The sequence below is a fragment of the Podarcis gaigeae genome (genome assembly GCF_964106915.1).
Source record: "Podarcis gaigeae genome assembly, chromosome: 8".
NCBI lineage: Eukaryota > Metazoa > Chordata > Lepidosauria > Squamata > Lacertidae > Podarcis > Podarcis gaigeae.
Window position 1 is genome coordinate 76,337,535 of NC_139684.1, and position 21,876 is coordinate 76,359,410.

General features: G+C 48.1%; 2 protein-coding genes across 6 annotated transcripts in view; one reads left to right on the forward strand and one right to left on the reverse strand.

Annotated features, from left to right (window-relative positions):
- LOC310851730 (phospholipase A2 inhibitor 25 kDa subunit-like) overlaps window positions 1-21,876 on the reverse strand; it is a 1,159,037-nt gene that overhangs the window by 906,593 nt on the left and 230,568 nt on the right. The window lies entirely within an intron of this gene.
- The window catches only part of LOC310851617 (phospholipase A2 inhibitor and Ly6/PLAUR domain-containing protein-like), a 309,684-nt gene that overhangs the window by 13,106 nt on the left and 274,702 nt on the right, over window positions 1-21,876 (forward strand). Inside the window, exons 1-5 of one of the 5 annotated variants that reach the window (XM_083754204.1) lie at window positions 9,135-9,221; window positions 10,180-10,302; window positions 11,567-11,716; window positions 12,842-12,988; window positions 13,937-14,639. The exons of 3 other annotated variants lie outside the window; for them this stretch is intronic. In XM_083754204.1, coding sequence (XP_083610330.1) covers window positions 9,173-9,221; window positions 10,180-10,302; window positions 11,567-11,716; window positions 12,842-12,988; window positions 13,937-14,091 — 624 coding nt within the window. In that variant the 5' untranslated portion in view covers window positions 9,135-9,172 and the 3' untranslated portion in view covers window positions 14,092-14,639. Of the gene's footprint in view, window positions 1-9,134; window positions 9,222-10,179; window positions 10,303-11,566; window positions 11,717-12,841; window positions 12,989-13,936; window positions 14,640-21,876 lie in introns of those variants that run through there. One more of the 5 variants, XM_083754203.1, reaches the window with a different exon arrangement.

A 21,876-nucleotide genomic window follows, 5' to 3' on the forward strand; every position in this document is an offset into this window, starting at 1 on the left:
TTGACCAAACTGCAGGAGGCAATGGAAGACAGGAGTGCCTGGTGTGCTCTGGTCCATGGGGTCACGAAGAGTTGGACACGACTAAACAATTAAACAACAATAACAAGTAGTCCTAACCAAAACAAAATAAAAAAATTCCTCCCAGTAGCACCTGAAGAAGTGTGCATGCACACGAAAGCTCATACCAAGAACTAACTTAGTTGATCTTTATTTTGTTTTGACTATGGCAGACCAACACGGCTACCTATCTGTAACAAGTAGTCCTAACATAAATCATGACGCAAAGAGAAGGACACCCCAAGATAGACATCTTAGTGCAGAATGTCCTCTGTGCCTTCTGTGCTGTGTGTGGCTAAAATGTACCTTGGGTGGTGGGAAATGAGGGTATTGCTCTGTCCCTCAGCAGTTAAACATAAGGTGAACATGCTGGATCAGGGCAATCACCCCTCAAGTCCAGCATCTCAACAGATCCCTGTGGGAAGCCTACAAGCTGGACTTGACTGCGACTGCGACAATATTCTGTCCATCAGCAATTCTCAGGTACCAAGTATTTAGAGGCAAACTTCCTTTGACAGTAGAGGTATAACATAGCCTTGTGGGTAACTTTGCCCTGCCTGAATTTCTCTAATCCTCTTTTTAAGTCATCTAAATTGGTGGCCATCAATGCCTCCTGTTAGGGTTGCCATATCTTGAAGAGCAAAAAAGAGGACCGCCAGGGTTCTTCTTTTCCTTTGAAAATGGTAGATGGGATTTCAAGCGGGTATAAATAACTAGCTGGGGTAAATTCAAAACAATGTGGCTTAGGACAGTCATCACCAAACGGAACAGCTTAGTCAAAGTATCTCCCTGTCCTGACAATCTGACACAATTAGACCAAGGAGGGGCAAAGTTCTGTAAAATGATTTAATTAGCTCTCAGTAATGATCTTGGAGTCATTGTATTCTATTCAGTGCCTACCAGTGTGTCCCTGACACCTTTCAACAGCCTGAGGTATGTCTAGCTTTGCCAGCTGAGCAGTCACCTGAGCAGTACCTTGAGGCTTTCATTGCACTTTGATTAGTGGCCTGGAAGATTGTACATTGTTCTTTCCAGTTCGGTAAGGCCCTACATCAAGTAAGAGCAAAGACAGAGGCACTGGCTCAGAATATACCTTTATCCACCAAGGAGCCATCAACCTCCCATAGACCTTTGATGTGATAGTATTAGCAGTTTGTGCACATGTCTGTAGCAAATGAGGGCTATAGCCAGGCACTGAAGAATATGGTTTGCTGTCTCAGCCATTGTGGGAAGAGATTGCAAAACATTATTGCAAGCCATTCAAACAGTGCTTGCAGCAGAACAACTAAAGCACTAAATTAATTGTTCTGCTTTAATGATGGACACAGTCAGATGTCCTCAATTGACACTGCAGCCTTCTTGGGGAAAGTTCCTTATTTGGAGCTGTCATTGATCCTGCAGTATCCCTACCAGGGGAGTTGACACCTTCCTTGCTGCCCTGCACCAATATATGGCTCCTTTAAAATTTCTGCTTTAAACTTGCTATGTAGATACAGCCTAATAAAACTGAATGGCAGGCATGCTTTTGAAATAAGAATTTAAAAATGCAGATTACAAAAAAGCATTGAGGAGCTGTAGTAGCCTGGCTGCATAAAACAACAAAGTCTCAGAGGAGCACAGTATCAGATTCAGCTAGAGGCACTTTATTTAATTATTACAGAAAAACTCTGAACCACATAGGTGGGAAAGACCACATGTGTATAGTGTGCAAATCAACTGTTAGGTTCCAGTGCTTTTGGGGCAAGCCTTCCCTGCAGGAAGGAAAGTTACGTTCATCCTCTGGAGGAACTTCAAATCAAATTTAGACAAATTCAGAAAATGTGGGCAGGTGAGGATTTTGTATAACTCTTGAATGGAAGCAGTCCCTCCCCCCCCCCCCAAGCATGCCAGTCTCCAACTGTGGCTTCCTGAGAAAGGATGGGGGCGAGGACTAACTTTTGGTATCAGGTGAAGGTGAAGGTAAAGGTAAAGAACTCCTGGATGGTTAAGTCCAATTGAATTCAAATTTGAGGTGGAGTGCTCCTCTCCACTTTCAGACTGAGGGAGCCGGTGTTTGCCCTCAGAAAGCTTTATTGGTCATGTGGCCAGCGTCACTAAATCGCTTCTGACAAGTGCTGTTTGCCTTCCCGCAGCAGTAGTACCTATTTATCTACTCGCACTGCTATGCTTTCGAACAGCTAGGTTGGAGGAGTTGGACAGAGCAACAGGAGGTCACCACATCCTGATCCGCATACCTTGTGATCAGTGGCGTAGCATGGGTTGTCAGCACCCGGGGCAAGGCAAGTAATTTGCGCCCCCTAACCCCTGGATTTTAGCACTCGAATGTGAGTGCGCCCCCCCAGATGTTGCGGCCGGCCCCCCTGCACCCCCCCACGCTACGCCATTGGGGCTGGGGGCGAGTGAAGGAACCAAGGACCCCCCCCTTAAGGCTCAGCAGGAATTTATTAAATTTATTATTTGCGGAGCCCCTGCGGGCCGAGGCAGCTGAAGCCCCCTCCCCTCGGGCGCCTCCCCGCCCTCTCCTCTCCTTGGGCGCTCCGAGGCGCTCCAGATCCGGGCTTGGCGAGCGCCTCTCCTCCCCCCAGCCTGGTCCGGGGGCTTCCAGCCGCGCTCCGTCCTCGCCCGCCGCCCCCGCCCCCCCCCGCGGCTGAGGCTTGCACTGAGAGCCGGAGCCAGCGGCGCCCCCTTCCGCCGGGAGACCCTCGCCCGCCCGCCGGCTTCCTCTCGGAGGGTTTGGCTCCTCCCTCTCAGTCGGCAGAAGCAGCCGCCGCCTGTGGCTGGGCCGAGGGGATGGCGGCGGCGGGGGGGGTGGAGGCTGCCCGTGCCCGGCCAGGCGTTGGTGGCGGCGTCGGCGCTGCTGCAGCGGCTGCTCCTCCTGCGAACAGTGAGTGGAGCGCAGCCGCAGCGGCGGCGGGCGCACGCGCGCTAGGGCGCAAGGCTGGCGGTGGCGGCGGGGAGCCCGGCGGAGGAAGGAACTTGTCCCTTCCCTCTGGACTTGCGCCCCCCCAGATGTTGCGCCCGGTGCGGCCGGCACCCCTGGCACCCCCCACGCTACGCCACTGCTTGTGATCAGCAAGCCCTAGAGGCTCAGTGGTTTAGGCTACAGCACCACCTGCATCCTTTTGGGTATCAATGCAACATGCACATCTAGGTCCCACTGTTTACCCAATATTTTCATGTCAGATTCACAGGGCAGCACCACCCGCAAGGAATTAAGGGCTGACAGATGCCTGAAATGTGCTCTTAACCAGTGATAGACTATATGGAACTGGCGGAAATGACTGGCAGAATCCGAGACCAGGGAGAAGAGTTGGTGGAAGAAGATTGGAAGAAATTCAAAGACTATTTGCAGAAACATTGTAAAATTAATGAATGTTGTGGTTTGAGGACCCGACCACCGCGACGTGAAAAGAAGACACAGGGACACGTGATATAAGGTTAATGGGCTAGAAAAGGCCACAACTTTATTGATTACAGCAATGAAAAGGTATTGGCTTAGGCATTGGATCGCGAAACAAGGACAACGAAGAGAAATGAGGCCGGGGAGAGGCTGACGCTGCAGCATCAAGGCTGCTGGACATGCCCCCCCACGGCACCTGGTTGGACGGCCACCAGGGGGGTCGTGAGTGCCAGCCAGGTGAGCTGGAGGCAGGGGGCTACGCCCCCTGCTAGGGGCGGTGTTCAGGCTCCCGCCCACAACCACTCCCCTCTCTTTCAGGGAGGAGAGTCTTTAAAATGATGTCGGATTGAAATGAAGCGGCCTTAGCAACAAGGTTAATAAGAACATGTAAAAATGGATTGATAACAGATGGAAATATAAAGTTATAATATGTTAAGATATAGAATTAAGATAAAAACAAAGAGGGTAAGGATTTGCTGAATTAATCATGTGAACTGGAATACAAAAAAGGGAGGTGTGAGGAGGTCAAGGAAATAAGTAAATGAAATCTAAGATATGAAAAGATTGATTTGTTTTTAACTGTTTTCTATATATATTTTTTGTATTTTGCATTTTTTTCTATGTATTTTTGTACTTTTTGTATTTTTCCCTTTCCTTTTTCTTTATTCTGTATCCTTTTTTCCTTTTGTAAAACCTTAATAAATATCTTTAAAAAAAAAAGAAATGTGCTCTTAACCCAATAATGCCACAGAATGCCTAATGTTTTATTCACCAACCTCATCACTTGCCTAGATGCAGCTGAAGCCAGTGGGACTAATTTCTTTCTATTTTTTTCTTTGTGTAGCTCGCCAGTCAGGTGGGTGGGGAAGAAATAATAAAATCATCATTATTATTAAGAGGAATCCTTAGATGGAGGCTATTTTGAGGGGATTTTCTGTAGGTGATCTCTGGGCTTTTGCCCTCACCTATTTTGCTTTAGATTGCTTTCTTGAGTGTCTTCACCATTTACATTTAAATTGTACATTATTTGTATCAAAAAAGAAATCTGAGAAAGACTCTCCTCCCTGCAAGAGAGGGGAGTGGTTGTGGGCGGGAGCCCGAGCTCCGCCCCTAGCAGGGGGCGTTAGCCCCCTGCCATCACCTCACCTGGCTGGCGCCCATGCCCCTCAGCGGGCATCCAACCAGGTGCCTGAGGGGGGCGTGTTCAGCAGCCTTTTGCTGCGGCGGCAGCCTTCGCCCGGCCTCATTCTTCGTCCTCTCACCACGAGTCAGGATAGTCTCCCATCTGTGCCTAGCAGCGACGACCACGTGGATCCAGCTTAGAAGAGGAACTTTAACAGAGAAGTTTTGCCTTTCCTCTTCTGCCTTTTTGGCTGCTTTCTGCTGTTTTCCCCCTCTACGATCGTTGCATCTGCGAGGGATACGTTTCAGCTATTAGTGCTATTTGCGTAATTTGGGGCTTGCTTTCCTTAGCGTCCTTTGGAGGAGTGCTTGGGTTGATTTGCTTTCTCTGATCTCCTTCTACATCTTCACTTCCCTTAAAATTGACTTGAGCTTAACCCTTTGTTTGGGTGTTCTTCATGCTTGCCTTGCTTAATTTGCTTTGCTTATTGGAGTGTCTGAGTGATTGCGGAAACGATCGTTTTAAATCAGCTGGAGTGTGTTCTGAGGCTGTGTGTGGGAAGATTTGCGTTTTAAATCTGCCTTCCGCCTCTTACCAGTTCACCCCGGTGACTTTTGGTTGCTGGGCTTTAAATTTCAAGGAAAATACTACGTTGACAAGGCCATGCCAATGGGTTGCGCAGTAGCCTGTTCGGCATTCGAAACTTTCAGCACATTCTTGGACTGGGCCTTGCGTTTTAGGACCAATTCCACTGCGTCACGCACTACTTGGATGACTTTCTTTTCGTGGGTAAATTTAACACGGGAGAATGCGCCTCCTTGCTTGAGGCCTTCTCAGCTCTGGCCCACGACTTGGGGGTTCCCCTTGCTGCAGAAAAAACCGAGGGACCAGCTACGCGTCTCACATACCTGGGCATCGAATTAGATACAATGGCCCAGTCATCCCGCCTACCCGTTGAAAAGATTGATGCCCTTAAAGAAACAATTCGAGATACCCTGAGGCTGAAGAAAATCACCCTTAGACAAATCCAATCCCTATTAGGCCATTTTAACTTCGCTTGCAGGGTAGTTTCCCCTGGTCGCCCCTTCTGCGCCCGTCTAGCCAGGCTGTCAGTTGGTCTCAGACACCCACATCACAGGGTACGCCTTCCCAAGTCGGTTAAGGCCGATCTGGAGGTGTGGATGACATTTTTGGAAAGGTATAATGGGGTATCTCTATGGCAGGATGTTTTAAATTTGTCATCAGACTTCCAGGTACAATCAGACGCAGCGGGGTCTTTAGGCTTTGGCTTGTACTTCAGGGGTCGTTGGTGCGCGCAACGTTGGCCATCGGGATGGCAGGGGCAGGCCATCACACGGGATCTCACCTTTCTTGAGTTTTTTCCCATAGTCGTGGCCGTTCACATCTGGTCGGAGGAGTTCCGTAATCACCGCGTATGCTTCAGGACTGACAACTTGGCAGTGGTGAACATACTAGCCAGGCAGTCATCTCGGTCTGAGAGGGTCTCCTCCCTTCTGCGGGCCTTCGTTCTCCGGTGCCTTGAGTACAACATAATATTCTCAGCCAAATTTATTCCTGGGGCCAGTAATGATATAGCCGACGCCTTGTCTCGCTTTCAGATGTCTCGCTTCCGGTCACTAGCTCCTGGTGCACAACCGTTGCCCGAACCCTTTCCGGAGCACCTGTGGAACGTTGGAGACGCAAAGTGATTCAGGGAGTATTAACGTCTCTCGCACCATCAACTCTCAGGTCTTACAAGAAGGCCTGGTGCGATTTCCTGGGTTTCAGGTTTGGGATATCTGGGCTTTCACATAATGTTCCACCCACCACCGATGATGTCCTTCAGTACCTTTCCCACCTTGATGATTTGGGACGCGCTCCCAAAACCTTAAAGATACATGTAGCAGAAATCAGCTTCTTTTCTAAAGCCACCTTTTCTTCCGACCCGTGTAGTGACTTTCTTATCCGTAGAGCTATTGAAGGTTGGAGCAGGTCACAACCCCCTAGGACCGAGGGCCGCAAGCCAATTTCTTATGGGTTGCTATCTCAAATACGCTTGAAGCTTAGGTCAATTTGCTGGAGCAAGTTTGAGGCCCGCCTCTATTCCGCGGCATACGCCATTGCCTTTTTTGGCGCTTTGAGAGTTGGCGAGGTTGTAGTGGAAGCTAGCGCGAGGGGTTCTACGCGCAGCCTTCTTATGGAGGACGTGCAGTTGTCTGAGTCGGCTTTGATGGTCAGGATACGCCAGTCCAAAACGGATCAGGCTGGGAAAGGGGTTCTGGCGCAACAAGGCCCATGCCCGGTAAAGGACACTAGGCAGTACCTTTACCTTAGATCACCCGGCCCCAGTCCGCTCCTGTTGCACGAGGATGGGTCTCCATTGTTGAGGCATCAGTTCACCAGGGTACTCCGCAAAGCTATTGAGGAGTGTGGCCTATCTCCCCGAGAATATGCGGTGCATTCATTCAGGATCGGTGCCGCAACAACAGCTGCCCACTTGAGCCTGCCCACGGATAGGATAAAGGAAATGGGCCGGTGGAAATCCAACGCTTACAAAAGCTGCATACGTTAGAGTGCTCCCCCTGTTGTCCTCCTACTTACCGGTTTTCTCTCTCCTTTCACCCTCAGCTGTGTTCAGGCGACACGTGTGGATTTGTGGCCACAGTATAGTCCATTGGGCCTGCATTCGGGCGGCCAGCCGCGGCCTTGCGCCTAACCTTGGTTTACCACCTGGACTTCGAGTTTCCTGGTTTTCGAGAAGAGGCATGCTCTGGGTCGAGCTTATGCCGTTGTTGTGGGAGAAAGTAGCCGCGTTCGGCCCTCCCGATATCCTGGTCATCCAATTAGGAGAGAATGACTTGACTAGTAGGAGAAGTGTGGACTTGCTAGCGAGCATGAAAAGTGACTTGGATGCGTTCGCTACTTTATGTCCCAGAACGACAGTGTTCTGGTCTTCTATGCTGAAGAGGACTTTTTGGCGCGGAGCGCGAAGCTGTATGGCCATTGAAAAAACCAGGAAACTCGTAAATCGGGCAGTTGCCCGTTGGGTGCGCTTCATGTATGGCCGAGTCATTTATCATGACCGTATCCGTATCGGCGAGCACGCCTTATATCGGAATGACGGGGTGCATCTATCAGACCTGGGGAACGACATCTGGTTAGATAGCGTCATTAATAGCATCCGGGATTGGTTACAGCCGTGAGGGTATTGGCGGCGAGCCTTGCGGCTCGGGTGGCGGTTAGGCATTGGAATAATGTGTTGTGCTGTGTCGAAGAGCTAGGTGTGGCCATCGCCTATGCCTTCAATTTTAAAGGGTATTCCGTTAAAGGAATCTGGCGGTTGTGTATTCTGTCCGATGCCTGCTTGGCGGGACGCCATGGCACAACCCTCGGTGACATTAGGGGTGAGCCTATAGTTGGATCGGCATCAACTGGCTCCACCTACTGGTGAATAAACCCACTTGTTCAAATCCAATGCCTAAGCCAATACCTTTTCACTGCTGTAATCAATAAAGTTGTGGCCTTTCCTTGCCCATTAACCTTATATCACGTGTCCGTGTGTATTCTTTCCACATTGCGGGGGTCGGGTCCTCGAACCACAAAGACTCTCCTCCCTGCAAGAGAGGGGAGTGGTTGTGGGCGGGAGCCCGAGCTCCGCCCCTAGCAGGGGGCGTTAGCCCCCTGCCATCACCTCACCTGGCTGGCGCCCACGCCCCTCAGCGGGCATCCAACCAGGTGCCTGAAGGGGGCGTGTTCAGCAGCCTTTTGCTGCAGCGGCAGCCTTCGCCCGGCCTCATTCTTCGTCCTCTCACCACGAGTCACCCACCCTCCACTCCCTTTTAGTTAGGGCTTAGGTCACTGGCCTTGCTATGGACCTTAGGTTGGTCGCCCTGGTTGTCTAGGGGGCCTGGTAGGAGTTTTTTCCATTTGGCATTAGGCCTTTTGGTTTTTTCGCCTACCTCGTAGCAATCGTCACAACTTTTTGTGGTATTGGTGGGTAGGTTAGGCATTGGAATAATGTGTTTGTGCTGTGTCGAAGAGCTAGGTGTGGCCATCGCCTATGCCTTCAATTAGGGGTATTCCGTTAAAGGAATCTGGCGGTCGTGTATTCTGTCTGATGCCTGCTTGGCAGGACGCCATGGCACGACCCTCGGTGACATTAGGGGTGAGCCTATAGTTGGATTGGCATCAACTGGCTCCACCTACTGGTGAATAAACCCACTTGTTCAAATCCAATGCCTAAGCCAATACCTTTTCACTGCTGTAATCAATAAAGTTGTGGCCTTTCCTTGCCCATTAACCTTATATCACGTGTCCGTGTGTATTCTTTCCACATTGCGGGGGTCGGGTCCTCGAACCACAAGTGTCTATCATCAACTAATGAGATCACAGACAATTCCTACGCTGAGCTTTGAATTTCAATATGTTCCTCTTTATCTTTGTGGTAAACAAACAACACCCATTCCCGGACCTCACTGAACCAGTTGTTCCCAAGTGTTGCCTGCGCCATGAGTCTTTGGTCTATAAATTCCTCCAGGTAAGCCTCTACCTGCATCCATCTCTGTTCTGAGTCTCTTAATCTTTCTAGAAGGATGAAGGCACTCCTGAGCGCATGCCTCCTCTTGGCCCCACTTTCTGCAGGTAAGATGGGGAACATTTAATTATCTTGGAATAGATCACATTAACCCACTTAACCCACAGTAACCCATTGGTGAGGATCCAGAGGATTGTGGATTCTCTATTACTACTCGTTGGTTGTGGAAATCTGAGAAGCTGAATTTAAAAGAGTCCGTGTGCTGTTGTGATTAGAGTGTTAGACAAGGATCCAGGAGGCCAGGGTTTGAATCCCCACTCAGCCACGAAGCTCACTGGGGGATCCTAGACCAGTCACTATACCTTGGCTTAACCTACTTTACAGGAATCTTCTGAGAATAAAATGGGGAGGGGAGAACTATGCACACAGCCTTGAGCTTCTGGGAGGAAGTGACTGCAGATAAATAAATAAATTGGAAAAAATAGAAATTAAGAGCAAGTGACATCGATTGATTGATTGATTGGTTCATCCCTAGTCCAGGATCCTGTCCTCACACTGGCCAACCCAATGACTATGGGAAGCTCACAATCAGGACCTCAGCACAGCAGCACTCTGCCTTACCGTGGGTTCCAGCAACTGAAAGAGGAAATATGTTACTTTTGCTATTGGAGGTCGTACATAGCCATCATGATTTGTAGCCACTGAGAGTCTTAGTTTAATTGTACCCAGATCTAAGCTTGTAACCAAACAGTGGGAATAAAATGTATTTAAGTGAGAGTGTGGATGGGAGGAAAAGTGGGCCATGGAAAGGGAGGGTTCACCTACCCACCTCTTGGAAATAATTCAGCCAGTGTTCTGAATGATGACTTCGAGAGTTTTAATTAATGAGTGTTTATTCATTTCATTCTATTAAAATGCTTTTAAAATTGAACCCCTTTTAAGTGAAAAGTTTTAATTTACTATCACCGCCTCCTCTTAGTCTCATTAAGCAAACCGCAAAACCAACTAATAATAATGTTAATTATCATAATAATCCATGAAGTAAAATTTTGCTTCTGTCTTCAGTATTACCTCTGGACTGCAGATATGCTTATAACAATACTGGAATGACATACGGTGGCAATCTTAAAACAACTTGTAACTGGAAGAAAGATGCCTGTGTTGCCAGTGTTCTGCGTACAAATATAAGTAAGATTTTCCTGCCTTTTTGTCTTTTGCTGTTGGATTAGATCCAGGTTAAGATTGTTGAACTTTAAGGGTTCTACTAGCATATAGAAGCCTATGCTAGGGCAACTCACCCATGAAGAGAGTTGAGGAAGCTGTAGCACTTCAGCTATAGATGAAGTAGAACTCCCATCAGCTTTAGCTAGCCTGGCCACCAGTCACGGATGATGGGAGATGTAGTCCAACAACATCTGGAGGATCACAGCTTCCCAATCCTGAAGTAAGCAATGGTTTGTAAATGAAAATGGGGAACCTAACATCACCTGATCACAATCAGTGGCTGGATCTGGGTGCTGATCTCCAAGCTTGGACAATTTGATTTGCATTAATGAGAAATCCCTGCTTACCCTTCTAAAAGTTTTGACTGTTTACAATGGTTTTTAAGATACATTATAAATTCTCCCCATTCCTTATTAAAATTCCAGTCTTCCTGTTTTCTGATTCTTCCAGTCATTTTTGTCAATTCAGCATAATCCCTCAACTTAATCTGCCATTCTCCTCTAGTAGGGAGTTCATCTTCTTTCCATCTCTGGGCCAATAACATTCGTGCAGCCCTGGTCGCATACATAATTAGTCATTTCTGTTCCCTTGGGATTTCGGCACCTAGGATTCCTAAAAGAAAAGCTTTGGGGGGGGGTTAAATAAAAAAGTTATTTTAAACATTTTTTAACTCATAATAAATCATTTCCCGAACCTCCAATACTATCTTACATGTCCACCACATTTCTAACATACAACTGACCCAGTTTTGTACATTTTTGCTAATTTACTGCTATTTACATCATTTTCAAATAATTTTCTTTCAGCATGTAACATGCTGTAAATTTTAAATCTCAATCCGATAACTTCTCCCACACTGTAAGTTGTATGTTATCCCCAAAATCTCTGGCCCATACTAGCCATTAAGTATACATTATATCAGTTTCTTTACTTTTAATACAGTTTTTATTGTCTGCTTTATGCATTAAAGCTGGAAAACATTTTGATATTTTTCTTTCTATGATATAGTGGTGTATACATATTTTAATTAATAAAAAAGGAACAGCCCATCACTTTAGACTGACAAATTTAATAACACTTTGTATATTGTTAGTTTGAAAAGGTCATCAATCAGACAATACAAAAAAAATTGGAACCATTGCAACGAATGTGCCTGAGTGGCAATAGACCTGCATATTTCCCGCCCCCACCCCCAAACTGAGTATTTCTTTCAAATTCTTTTTCATAGTGAAACCCCGAGTGCAACTTTTGAATAAATGCTCGCTACCCAGGTCTTGTCTCTCGGGCCATTACAGCTTCACTGCAGCGGATGATAAATTCTTTGAGATGAAGAGTTATTGCTGCAAGACGGAACTGTGTAACAATGCAACTCTCAGCCGTAAGTTTCTGCATCATTTTAGAATCCTTAACATGTTAAGGCTGGGCACTGGATTTGGCCAAGGCCTGGATCCTTAGTCAATCAGCAGTATTCAGAGGACCTGTGCCTCATTCATAGAATCATAGAATCATAGAGTTGGAAGAGACCACAAAGGCCATCGAGTCCAACCTGCCAAGCAGGAAACACCATCAGAGCACTCCTGACATATGGTTGTCAAGCCTCTGCTTAAAGACCTCCAAAGAAGGAGACTCCACCACACTCCTTGGCAGCAAATTCCACTGTCAAACAGCTCTTACTGTCAGGAAGTTCTTCCTAATGTTTAGGTGGAATCTTCTTTCTTTAGTTTGGAACCATTGCTCCGTGTCCACTTCTCTGGAGCAGCAGAAAACAACCTTTCTCCCTCCTCTATGTGACATCCTTTTATATATTTGAACATGGCTATCATATCACCCCTTAACCTCCTCTTCTCCAGGCTAAACATGCCCAGCTCCCTTAGCCGTTCCACGTAAGGCATCGTATCCAGGCCTTTGACCATTTTGGTTGCCCTCCTCTGGACACGTTCAAATGGGGTGAGCAGCTCAAGACTATTAGGGACTCTCAAGGTGGAGAGTCAGGCAGGATGGGGAGGCAGGCATGAGCAGAAACTGTGAAAAAGAGGGACCTACTGGGCAACTACAGCTCTGCCTGAGAAGGGATGGGTTGCCTAACACTAACCTTATACCCGGTAGTCTTAGGGCGGTTCACTGAAACTCACAGGTTATTGCTGAAGAGCAGAAGAGAGACATAATCTCTGTACAAAAATAGGGATCTAAGATCCTATAATTTCAAAGAGGCTACACCATAACCAATGGCACGATAACCTTCAGAGAGATCAAGAAGGAAAAGAAAGTTCACACTCCCCCCACCCAAATTTTGGGTAAGATAATTCATCTCAGAGACCAATGGTGACTTTGTCCCATGCTCAGTCCTGAACCCAGATTGTGTCCAGATTATATTTCATCCATGAGTATGTGCAGCTACCCCACCAAAACTATAAGGGTCTAGGGTGGGTTACAATAATATAACACAGAGATACAAAAACAGACAAAACCATTAACAGTCTCACTATACATTTGATTTTGGCAGTTCCTGACCGCAACATGCTGGCTGAAAATGGTTTGCAGTGCCCAGCCTGCTTCGCCAAAGGAAAGAAAAAGTGTAAAAGTGAGAAGACCATCAACTGCCTTGAGAATGAGACCCAGTGTGTTGTTTTTAAAGGAACTCTTTCTAGAGGTAACATTGCTACTCAGATGGGGAAAGGGCCTAGTCATCAGATGGTTCATGCAGACTCCCTCCTGTTCTCCTATTCTCCCTCTCACCCTTTCCCTTTCCCTTGCATGTAGCTGGAAAAATGAGAGGGACCACATCTTTCACTGGCCCCACTGTGCACCATTCCTTAGTGTTTTGCCTGCCTACACTGTATCCTTTAACTCTCATAATGCCACTAGCTTGTCCAGAAGAAGGATTGAGAGTGAGATGTGTATATAAAATACCCTTCTGAACAAAAGTAAAAAGTGCATTCATGGCTTCACCCCAGTTGCATCTGGATCTCTCCACCACTGGAATGTAGTCCAGGACAAAATTCGTTCCTCTTCCTGAAAAAACATATTATGTAAAAGGATTGTAATTTTGTTGTTTAGTCGTTTAGTCATGTCCAACTCTTCGTGACCCCATGGACCAGAGCACGGCAGGCACTTCTGTCTTCCACTGCCTCCCACAGTTTGGTCAGACTCATGTTAGTAGCTTCAAGAACACTGTCAAACCATCTAGTCCTCTGGCACCCCCTTCTCCTTGTGCCCTCCATCTTTCCCAACATTAGGGTCTTTTCCAGGGAGTCTTCTCTTCTCATGAGGTGGCCAAAGTATTGGAGCCTCAGCTTCAGGATCTGTCCTTCAAGTGAGCACTCAGGGCTAATTCAGGGCTCAGGGGATTGTAATACATTTCCTTAAATTTTGTGACAATGAGCGGTATCTGGCTACTCAGACCATTACTGCAAGGATTTATAGTGCATCAGAATTCATGTATATTCATGTTCCAGTGAAATTATGATATTTTTCAGATTTCTTAAATATGCACATTTTAATACTAACTTAGTAAAATTCCCTTTTTAGCATCACAGGCATCCTCTCCTATTCCCTGGGTAAAGGACTAATGTCAACATTTGTTTTCTTTTTCCCCTAGCTATCTTTGAGGAGCACGATTTCACTTTCCAAGGTTGTGGAACAACAGATTTTTGTGCACTCCGGAAAAATGGAAGCGGTGTAACTGGAATGGGGAGCTTTCTCCTTTTAGTTATCCAAGAAAGCTGTTATAATGCTTCACGAATCTCGCACTAGCTTGAATATGAAGGGTAAATGGGACAGTGTAGACCCCTCCTTGTGTATTCCAAAATTCATGGCAATGAGAGGGAATTAGAGGCCTAGTGGTGAAATCCAGGACTCAGGATCTCTGGTTCTTACTTTTTTGCTTTTGCTGGCAGTAAAGCGAAGGAAGGGACAGAGAAAAAGGATTCAGAATTGTCAGTTTGCATTTCTTGGTGCAGAAAATATTGATCTGGTGTATAATAATAATAATATAATATTTTTATACTCCGCCCATCTGGCTGGGCTTCCCCAGCCTCTCTGGGCAGCTCCCAACTGAATATTAAAACACAATACAGCATTAAACATTAAAAACATCCCTAAACAGGGAGGCCTTCAGATGTCTTTGAAAAGTAAGATAGTTGCTTATTGCCTTGACATATGATGGGAGGGCGTTCCACAGGGCAGGCACCACTACCGAGAAGGTCCTCTGCCTGCAGACATCTTCCCTATTCTGATTAATTCAAGGGGGCTCTGGAAACTTCTCTGTATGAAAGAAACAAGCAGAAGGGTCATGATGTTTAGGTACCGTATTTTTCGTCCCATAGGATGCTCCGTCCCATAGGACGCACCTACTTTTTTGGGGGGGGAAATAAAGGAAAAAAAAAATTCCTTTATTTTCCCCCAAAAAACCAGGTCGGGGAACAGTGGGATGGCGGTGCTGCGCCTCCCCGCTGTCCCCCGAGCTTGTGGGGCTGGCCCATGTCTGCCTGGCGCGAGGGGCGCTCTGCTTCAGGGCGCCCCGCGCGTCGGGCGGCAGGCTACAGTCCGCAGCATGGGGAACCCTCTGTTTCAGGGCGCCCCACGCGCCCCCCAGGTGACAAGGCTTGCCAACACCCGCGCGGAGCATGGGGCGTCCTCCAAAGGGCGCCCCGTGCTCCGCGCTGCCAGCTGCCGCCCGCAAGCCTTGCACTCCCGGGGAGAGATCCCCCAGGTGCGCAAGGCTTGCGGACACCTGCGTGGAGCCCGGGGCGTCCTCTGGAGGGCACCCCGTGCTCCGCGCTGCAGGCTGCTGCCCGCAAGCCTTGCGCTCCCGGGGGGAGATCCCCTGGGTGCGCAAGACTTGCCAACACCAGCGCGGAGCACGGTGTGGCCTCCAAAGGGCGCCCCGTGATCCGTGCTGCCGGCTGCCGCCCGCAAGCCTTGCGCTCCCGGGGGGAGATCCCCCGGGTGCGCAAGGCTGGCCAACACCAGCGCGGAGCACGGGGCGGCCTCCAAAGGGCGCCCCGTGCTCCGTGCTGCTGCCCGCAAGCCTTGCGCTCACGGGGGGGGGGATCCCCCGGGTGCGCAAGGCTTGCCGACACCAGCGCGGAGCACGGGGCGGCCTCCGAAGGGTGCCCCGTGCTGCCGCCCGCAAGCCTTCGGCTCCCGGGGGAGATCCCCGGGTGCGCAAGGCTTGCGGACACCTGCGTGGAGCACAGGGCGTCCTCTGGAGGGCGCCCCGTGCTCCGCGCTGCAGGCTGCCGCCCGCAAGCCTTGCGCGCCCGGGGGGAGATCCCCCGGGTGCGCAAGGCTAGCGGACACCTGCGCGAAGCACTGGGCGTCCTCCCGAGGGCGCCCCGTGCTCCGCGCTGCAGGCTGCCGCCCGCAAGCCTTGCGCGCCCGGGGGAACTCCCTCCGGGCGTGCAAGGCTTGCGGATAGCTTCCTGGAGCCTGGAGAGCGAGAGACCTCGGTGCGCACCGACGCCTCTCGCTCTCCAGGCTTCAGCGAAAGCCTGCATTCGCCCCATAGGACGCACACACGTTTCCCCTTCATTTTTGGAGGGGAAAAAGTGCGTCTTATAGGGCGAAAAATACGGTAACTCCTTCAGAGAAGCTTAGTACTGCTGGCTTGAACTGGTTCTGTTATCTCTTTTTTAAGGTCATATTAAGAGGCCAGAAGGAGCTCGGGTTTCATTTCTCTTTCTATGTCTCTTCCTTCTGGTGTGGAGTTCCGTATATAGTGTTAAGGTTTAGACTTATTGTAAGTTATTGTAAGTTTATGTGAAGTCTGCTGCAACTGGATTTCTTGTGGACAGTGCCAATCCTGAATGCATTGTATATGTGACCATTGTGTTCATTTGCCTTCAGTAGCAGTAAAACTCTGCTGGATGAAATATTAATTGCCTCCGGTCTATTTTGGGGGGAATCCTAAAACGTGTTTAAGTTTTTACTCTGCTAACTATACATTGAGATCTTCTCTGGATTGATATTGAGTAGAATTTCCATGACAGTTGTGTGGGAATTGTGTATTATAACTACAAAGAACCCTGCAATGTTTCAATAAAAAAACCTTAAGTTTTCATTATGTTCATTACAATACGAAATAAATGGTTATGGGAAATAAAATGCCGGATCTCAGATCTGTTTCTTTCAGATACAAATGCAAGTATTATTTATTGGTTTAGCCAAAGAGATTACAAAAGATAAAATACATAAAAGAGGTTAAAAACAAAACAAAATACATTGCACAGAGTTCATACACAGAGTCTCATATGACAGAGTTCATACACTGGAGTTGTAGAGCTGTAAAAGCTTTTCCCCATTTGGTATTTGTAATGCTGGTTACATACTGAGGGTGAGGGGGCTGAATGAGTAGTCTGGCATTCTAAAGTGCAGGACTGTCCCAACCATGAGGCTAGGTGTGACAACCACCTTAGGCAGCTGGATCCATAAGAGCAGAAGATCTGGCCTCCAGAGAATTCCTTGTCCACTGCTGCTGCCTCAGTGGCAGAAACAGCTGCACTGCTCTCCTGAGAGACCAGATTGGCCCCTTCCCCCAAAATCAGGTCACCTCTTCAGTGGCCTCTTGGGCAATAGACAACAGGGCTAGACTGTGCTCTGCATACCCCTTGAGATTCATCTGCAGTAACAGAGGGGTCAAGTTTCCAGTGGATGCAAGCTATTTCATCCTCAATATTTTTTGCAAACAAGTCACAGCATTGACAAGTCGCAAGCACACTCCCTGGCTCCCAATGACATGCCCTCCCCATTTTCACCTTGGAGAATTCCTCACCCAGCCACTCACCCTGGGAGACGGCCACTTCTCCACCTCTCAACCTGGTTACTGGCACCAGGTTGAGATTTTCCTCTGGGCCCAAGCACACATGCATATTGTATAAAGGTGCAAAACCCTTCTTTCACACTCTGTGAAACATAAATGCACAGAGTTACTTTAAAAAACTGGGCAACGGCATGCCTTGTTTGTGACTCCCGAGCCTTCCCTGATCTCCTTCCCCTTCCCCCTTTGTTTTGACAGATAAGGGGAGGCTCGGGAGTAACGGGCAAATGGCCGTTGCCCAGAAGGGGCCAGCCTGGGAGTGCTGTTGGCTCTGGTTGGTTTCAGGAGCTGCTTGCTGTTTGCTGACGTGGTGCCATGGCAGAGAGCAACTCCTGAAGCCAGCCAGAGCCAACTGTGCTAATAAGCTGGCTCTGGGCTGCTGAGGCTGCTGCTGCCACATTTCCCAGGGACAGATTTGCAAATCTGGGGACATTCCAGGGACAGATTTGCAAATCGGGGGACATCTTGGTCATGCTTACAACAGGCACCACTTGTTTAAGGATAATACCTCCTGTCAATTGCTTATGCCCAACCCCTCAGAGTTTGATGGATGATGTCATATAATAAAATAGAAGAAGGAGGAGGAGGAGGAGGGTTTGGATTTGATATCCAGCTTTATCACTACCCTACGGAGTCTCAAAGCGGCTAACAGTCTCCTTTCCCGTCCTTCCCCACAACAAACACTCTGTGAGGTGAGTGAGGCTGAGAGACTTCAGAGAAGTGTGACTAGCCCAAGGTCACCCAGCAGCTGCATGTGGAGGAGCGGGGACACGAACACGGTTCACCAGATTACGAGTCTACTGCTCTTAACCACTACACCACACTGGCTCTCTTAACCTTCAACATAGTCACAAATCACACGCAATATCACTGCTGAATATCGCGTCCTCGTGGCAGCAAACAATCCAACCAATCATGGTGTTTGGGGGGGACGGACAGTGTGGTAAAATATCAGCTGGTTGGCTGGCATACAAATCCCCCAATGCTGCTTGGCCAGCAAGTGCTCTAGGGAGCGTTTCTTGCCCACGGTGCTGTGGGGAGGGGGGAGGAGCTGCCCAATTTGCCAAAACCCAGGAACGGCCCTGCTGGGGCGATGTTTCATGTGCCAACAGAGAGGGCCACCAGGCCATTGTTTGCAGGATCATAGAGAACTCTAAGAGATCAGCTTCCTCTGATGATGGCTGGAGTCAGTGGCAGAGGAAGACTTTCCGGCACCCAGGGTGGGGTGCCGAGTGACAGGGCGAACCGCCTGGCAGCGCACGCGCAGCGCCCACACCGACGGTGCCCTACAGCTGGGGGGGGGAGGCAGTGGGCAGACAGCGTGGAGCCTGAGGGCTCTTGAGATGCATGGCTTTGGCATGCTGCAGGCCCTGCGGTGAGTGCCACCTGCCATATTGTCACCACCCATCAGGGTGACACCCGAGGCGGACTGTACCCACCACACCCCACTTTCTATGCTCCTAGCTGGAGTTTCTCTTCTTTCTTTCTTTTTAAAAAATTGTTTTATTAGGTTTTTGGTCCCTTTGGAGAAGCAGGCTGGGCACTTCAAACCATTTTCAACCAGCACGTTGCGATCAGGAACTGCCAAAATCAAAAGTATAGTGAACATGTTAATGGTTTTATCTGTTTTTGTACCTGTATGTTATATTATTGTAATTCACCCAAGGGCTTTACAGTTTTGGTGGGGCACCAGCAAGTGTTATTGGATGAAAAGATTATCTAGACCCAGTCTGGTTTTAGGTCTGACATTGGGACAGATTCAGGAGAAGCCTGGAAAGGGAACCCATCCCTTCTCAGGCAGAGATGTAGCTGCCCAGTAGGTCCTTTTTAAAAACAGTTTCTCCTCCTGCCTGCTTCTTCATCCTGCCTGCCTCTCCACCCCTTGAGAGGCCCAAATAGTGCTGAACTGCTCAACCCAACCTATAGCCATTTTGGCTGTCTCACCCCATTTGAATGAGGCACATATTCTCTGAGTACTGCTGCTTGACTAAGGATCCAGATCTTGGCCAAGTCCAGTGCAAAGCCCTAACATCCTAAGGATTCTAAAATGATGCAGAAACTTACAGCTGAGAGTTGCATTGTTACACAGTTCAGTGTTGCAGCAGTGCCTCATAGTCTGAAAGAATTTACCATTCCCTGCAGTGAAGCTGCATTCACCTGAGTCACAATACCTGGTTACTGCAAATGCATTCAGAAGTTGCACTCGGTGTCCCCCTATGAAAAATAATTTGAAAGAAATATCTTGATCTGGAAAAAAATATGCAGGTCTATTGCTCTTAAGGCATATTCAATGTAATGGTCCCAATTTTCTTTGATGCCTGAATCTGGGCAATGTGGAAAGTGTTATTAAATTTGGTAATCTAAAGAGAGGTGCTATTTAATTTTTGTTTATTTATTTAAATGTGTGTGCAGTGCAATATCATAAAAGGAAAAAATATCAAAAAAATTTCACATAAACATTAAATACATAAAAGAGATAAAAGAACCCTTAAGTTAAATGATGTTAACCTGGATCTAATCCAACAGCAAAAGACAAAAAGTAAAGCAAATCTTACCTAGATTTGTACGCAGAACACTGGCAGAACAGGAATATTTATTGGAGTCACAACGTCTTGTTAAATTGCCATGTGGTGTCATTGTAGTTTCGGATATACCTGCACATCAGAGGTAATGCTGAGGACAGGAGCAAAATATTACTTTGTGGATTATTAACATCAGTATTATTTGGTTTTGTGGTTTGCTTAATGAGACACAGCGGAGGAGATGATAGTGAATAAAAATGTTTAAATTAAAAGCGGTTCAATTTAATAAGCATTTTAATAAAATAAAATAAAATAAAATAAAACAGCCATTAATTAAAATTCTTGAAGCCATTGTCCAGAACACTGGTTTAATTATTTCCAAGAGGTGGGGAAGTGAACCCTCCATTTCCCACGGCCAACTTTTCCTCCCATCCAGACTCTCACTTAAATATATTTTCTTCCCACTGTTTGGTTACAAGCTTAAATCTGAACACAATTAAACTATGGAATTTTCTAAATAATTTCCCAGAACTTAATCCCTCCTTGTTTTAATTGTGTCAGATTGTTGGGACAGGGAGAGATACTTTGACTCAGCTGTTCTGTTTAGTGATGACTGTCCTTGGCCACGTTGTCTTGAACTGAATCCAGCTAGTTGTTTATACCTGCTTCAAATCCCACCCTCCATTTTCAGAAGACAAGAAGAACCCTGCAGTCTAGCAGCATCCTACTTGGAGTGGCTGATCAGATGTCCATGGGTACAGGACTATCATGAAAGGAGGGCAGTAGCCCACTCCCACTGTTTTCCCCCAGCAACTGGAAATAGTATATCCATCAGAATTAATAGCCCCTGATAGCCTCTACCATAAATGTGACTAGTCCACAGTTAGGTCTATCCAACTGTGGCTTTCATTGCTGATGTGGGTTTTCTATAGCTCAGCCAGTAGAGCATGAGACTCTTAATCTCATGGTCAAGTCCCATGGGGGGAATTGAGGGGTTGGACTAGATGGCCCTTGGGGCCCCTTCCAACTCTACAATTCGATGATTAAACTGAAGATTTTTTCTGATGCAGATAATGCTTTGCTTCAGCAGAATTTCTGATGTCCTGGAGAAGCTAAACTAATTTATCTAGGCCTATTTAGCAATGCAACGCCTTCCTTGATAGCCAAGGATGCTTCTCAAGTTTCTACCCCATTCCTCACCAATAAATATATTTGGCTGGAAGGATTGGAGGGAGGGGGCGGGTATTTTAGCAGACCTTGCCCATACCTGTTGCTCATTCTCCATTGGCTTTCTGGCAAGACTTACTTAACAGTTTCATTCCAGAAGGGAGGAGAAGCAGGATGGATTGCCTGACCTTATACCACCCCAGAATTAAAGGAGGCCTGGGAGCTACAAGCCTCAAGTGATAGCATAAGGCTTTTAAAATAAAACAGCTAATACATGTTATTAGTATACCGGGAGGTGCGAACTTTTGACATTGGCTCCATGCCTGGGTGCTCCCCCTGGTGCTCGGGATGGACTGGCTGGAGGCTCACAATGTTCAGATTGACTGGGTCAATCGGACTGTGCACTTTCCAGACCCATGTCCCCATGCTCGGTCTGAGATACTAGCAGCCGCACCCACTGAGGAGGCTGCATCCACGCTCCCCACCGAGTACCGGGACTACCAAGAGATTTCCATGCAGCGTACCCAGCAAGCTGGGTCCAGACCCTCGATTGAGGGGGAGGGCCTGGGAGGGGGGATGGTGTGATGGCCTGGGAATCCGATTCAGAGGCTGAACCGGAGGAATCCCAGCCTGCACAGGAGTCCCCGCCTCCAGGGCCGGCTGAATTGGGGCAGGGCCTTGATTCTGAAGCACCTGCACCTGTGCCGGATCCTCAGGAGCAGGCACCAGGTGAATCCACTCTGGCTCCAGAGGTGGTTGACGACTCAGTGCCTACAGGGGAGTCTCCCCCTGGGCCCAGTAACCCTTCAGCCTCTCCTGAACTGCAGAGGCTCAGGGCAGAGAGGCGAAGGGAACTGGTTTCTCCCAGGAGGAGTGCTCGCCTTAAGGCCAGGAGAGGCGGGTCTCCTGGGGGCCGGGACTGCCCCTGGCCTCAGAGAAGATAAAGGCCAGTCAGCCCGATCCCAGGTTGCAGGAGCAATGTCGTTGATGAGCTGTTTCGGCCAGCATCCAGTCCTGTTTCCCCCAGAGTTC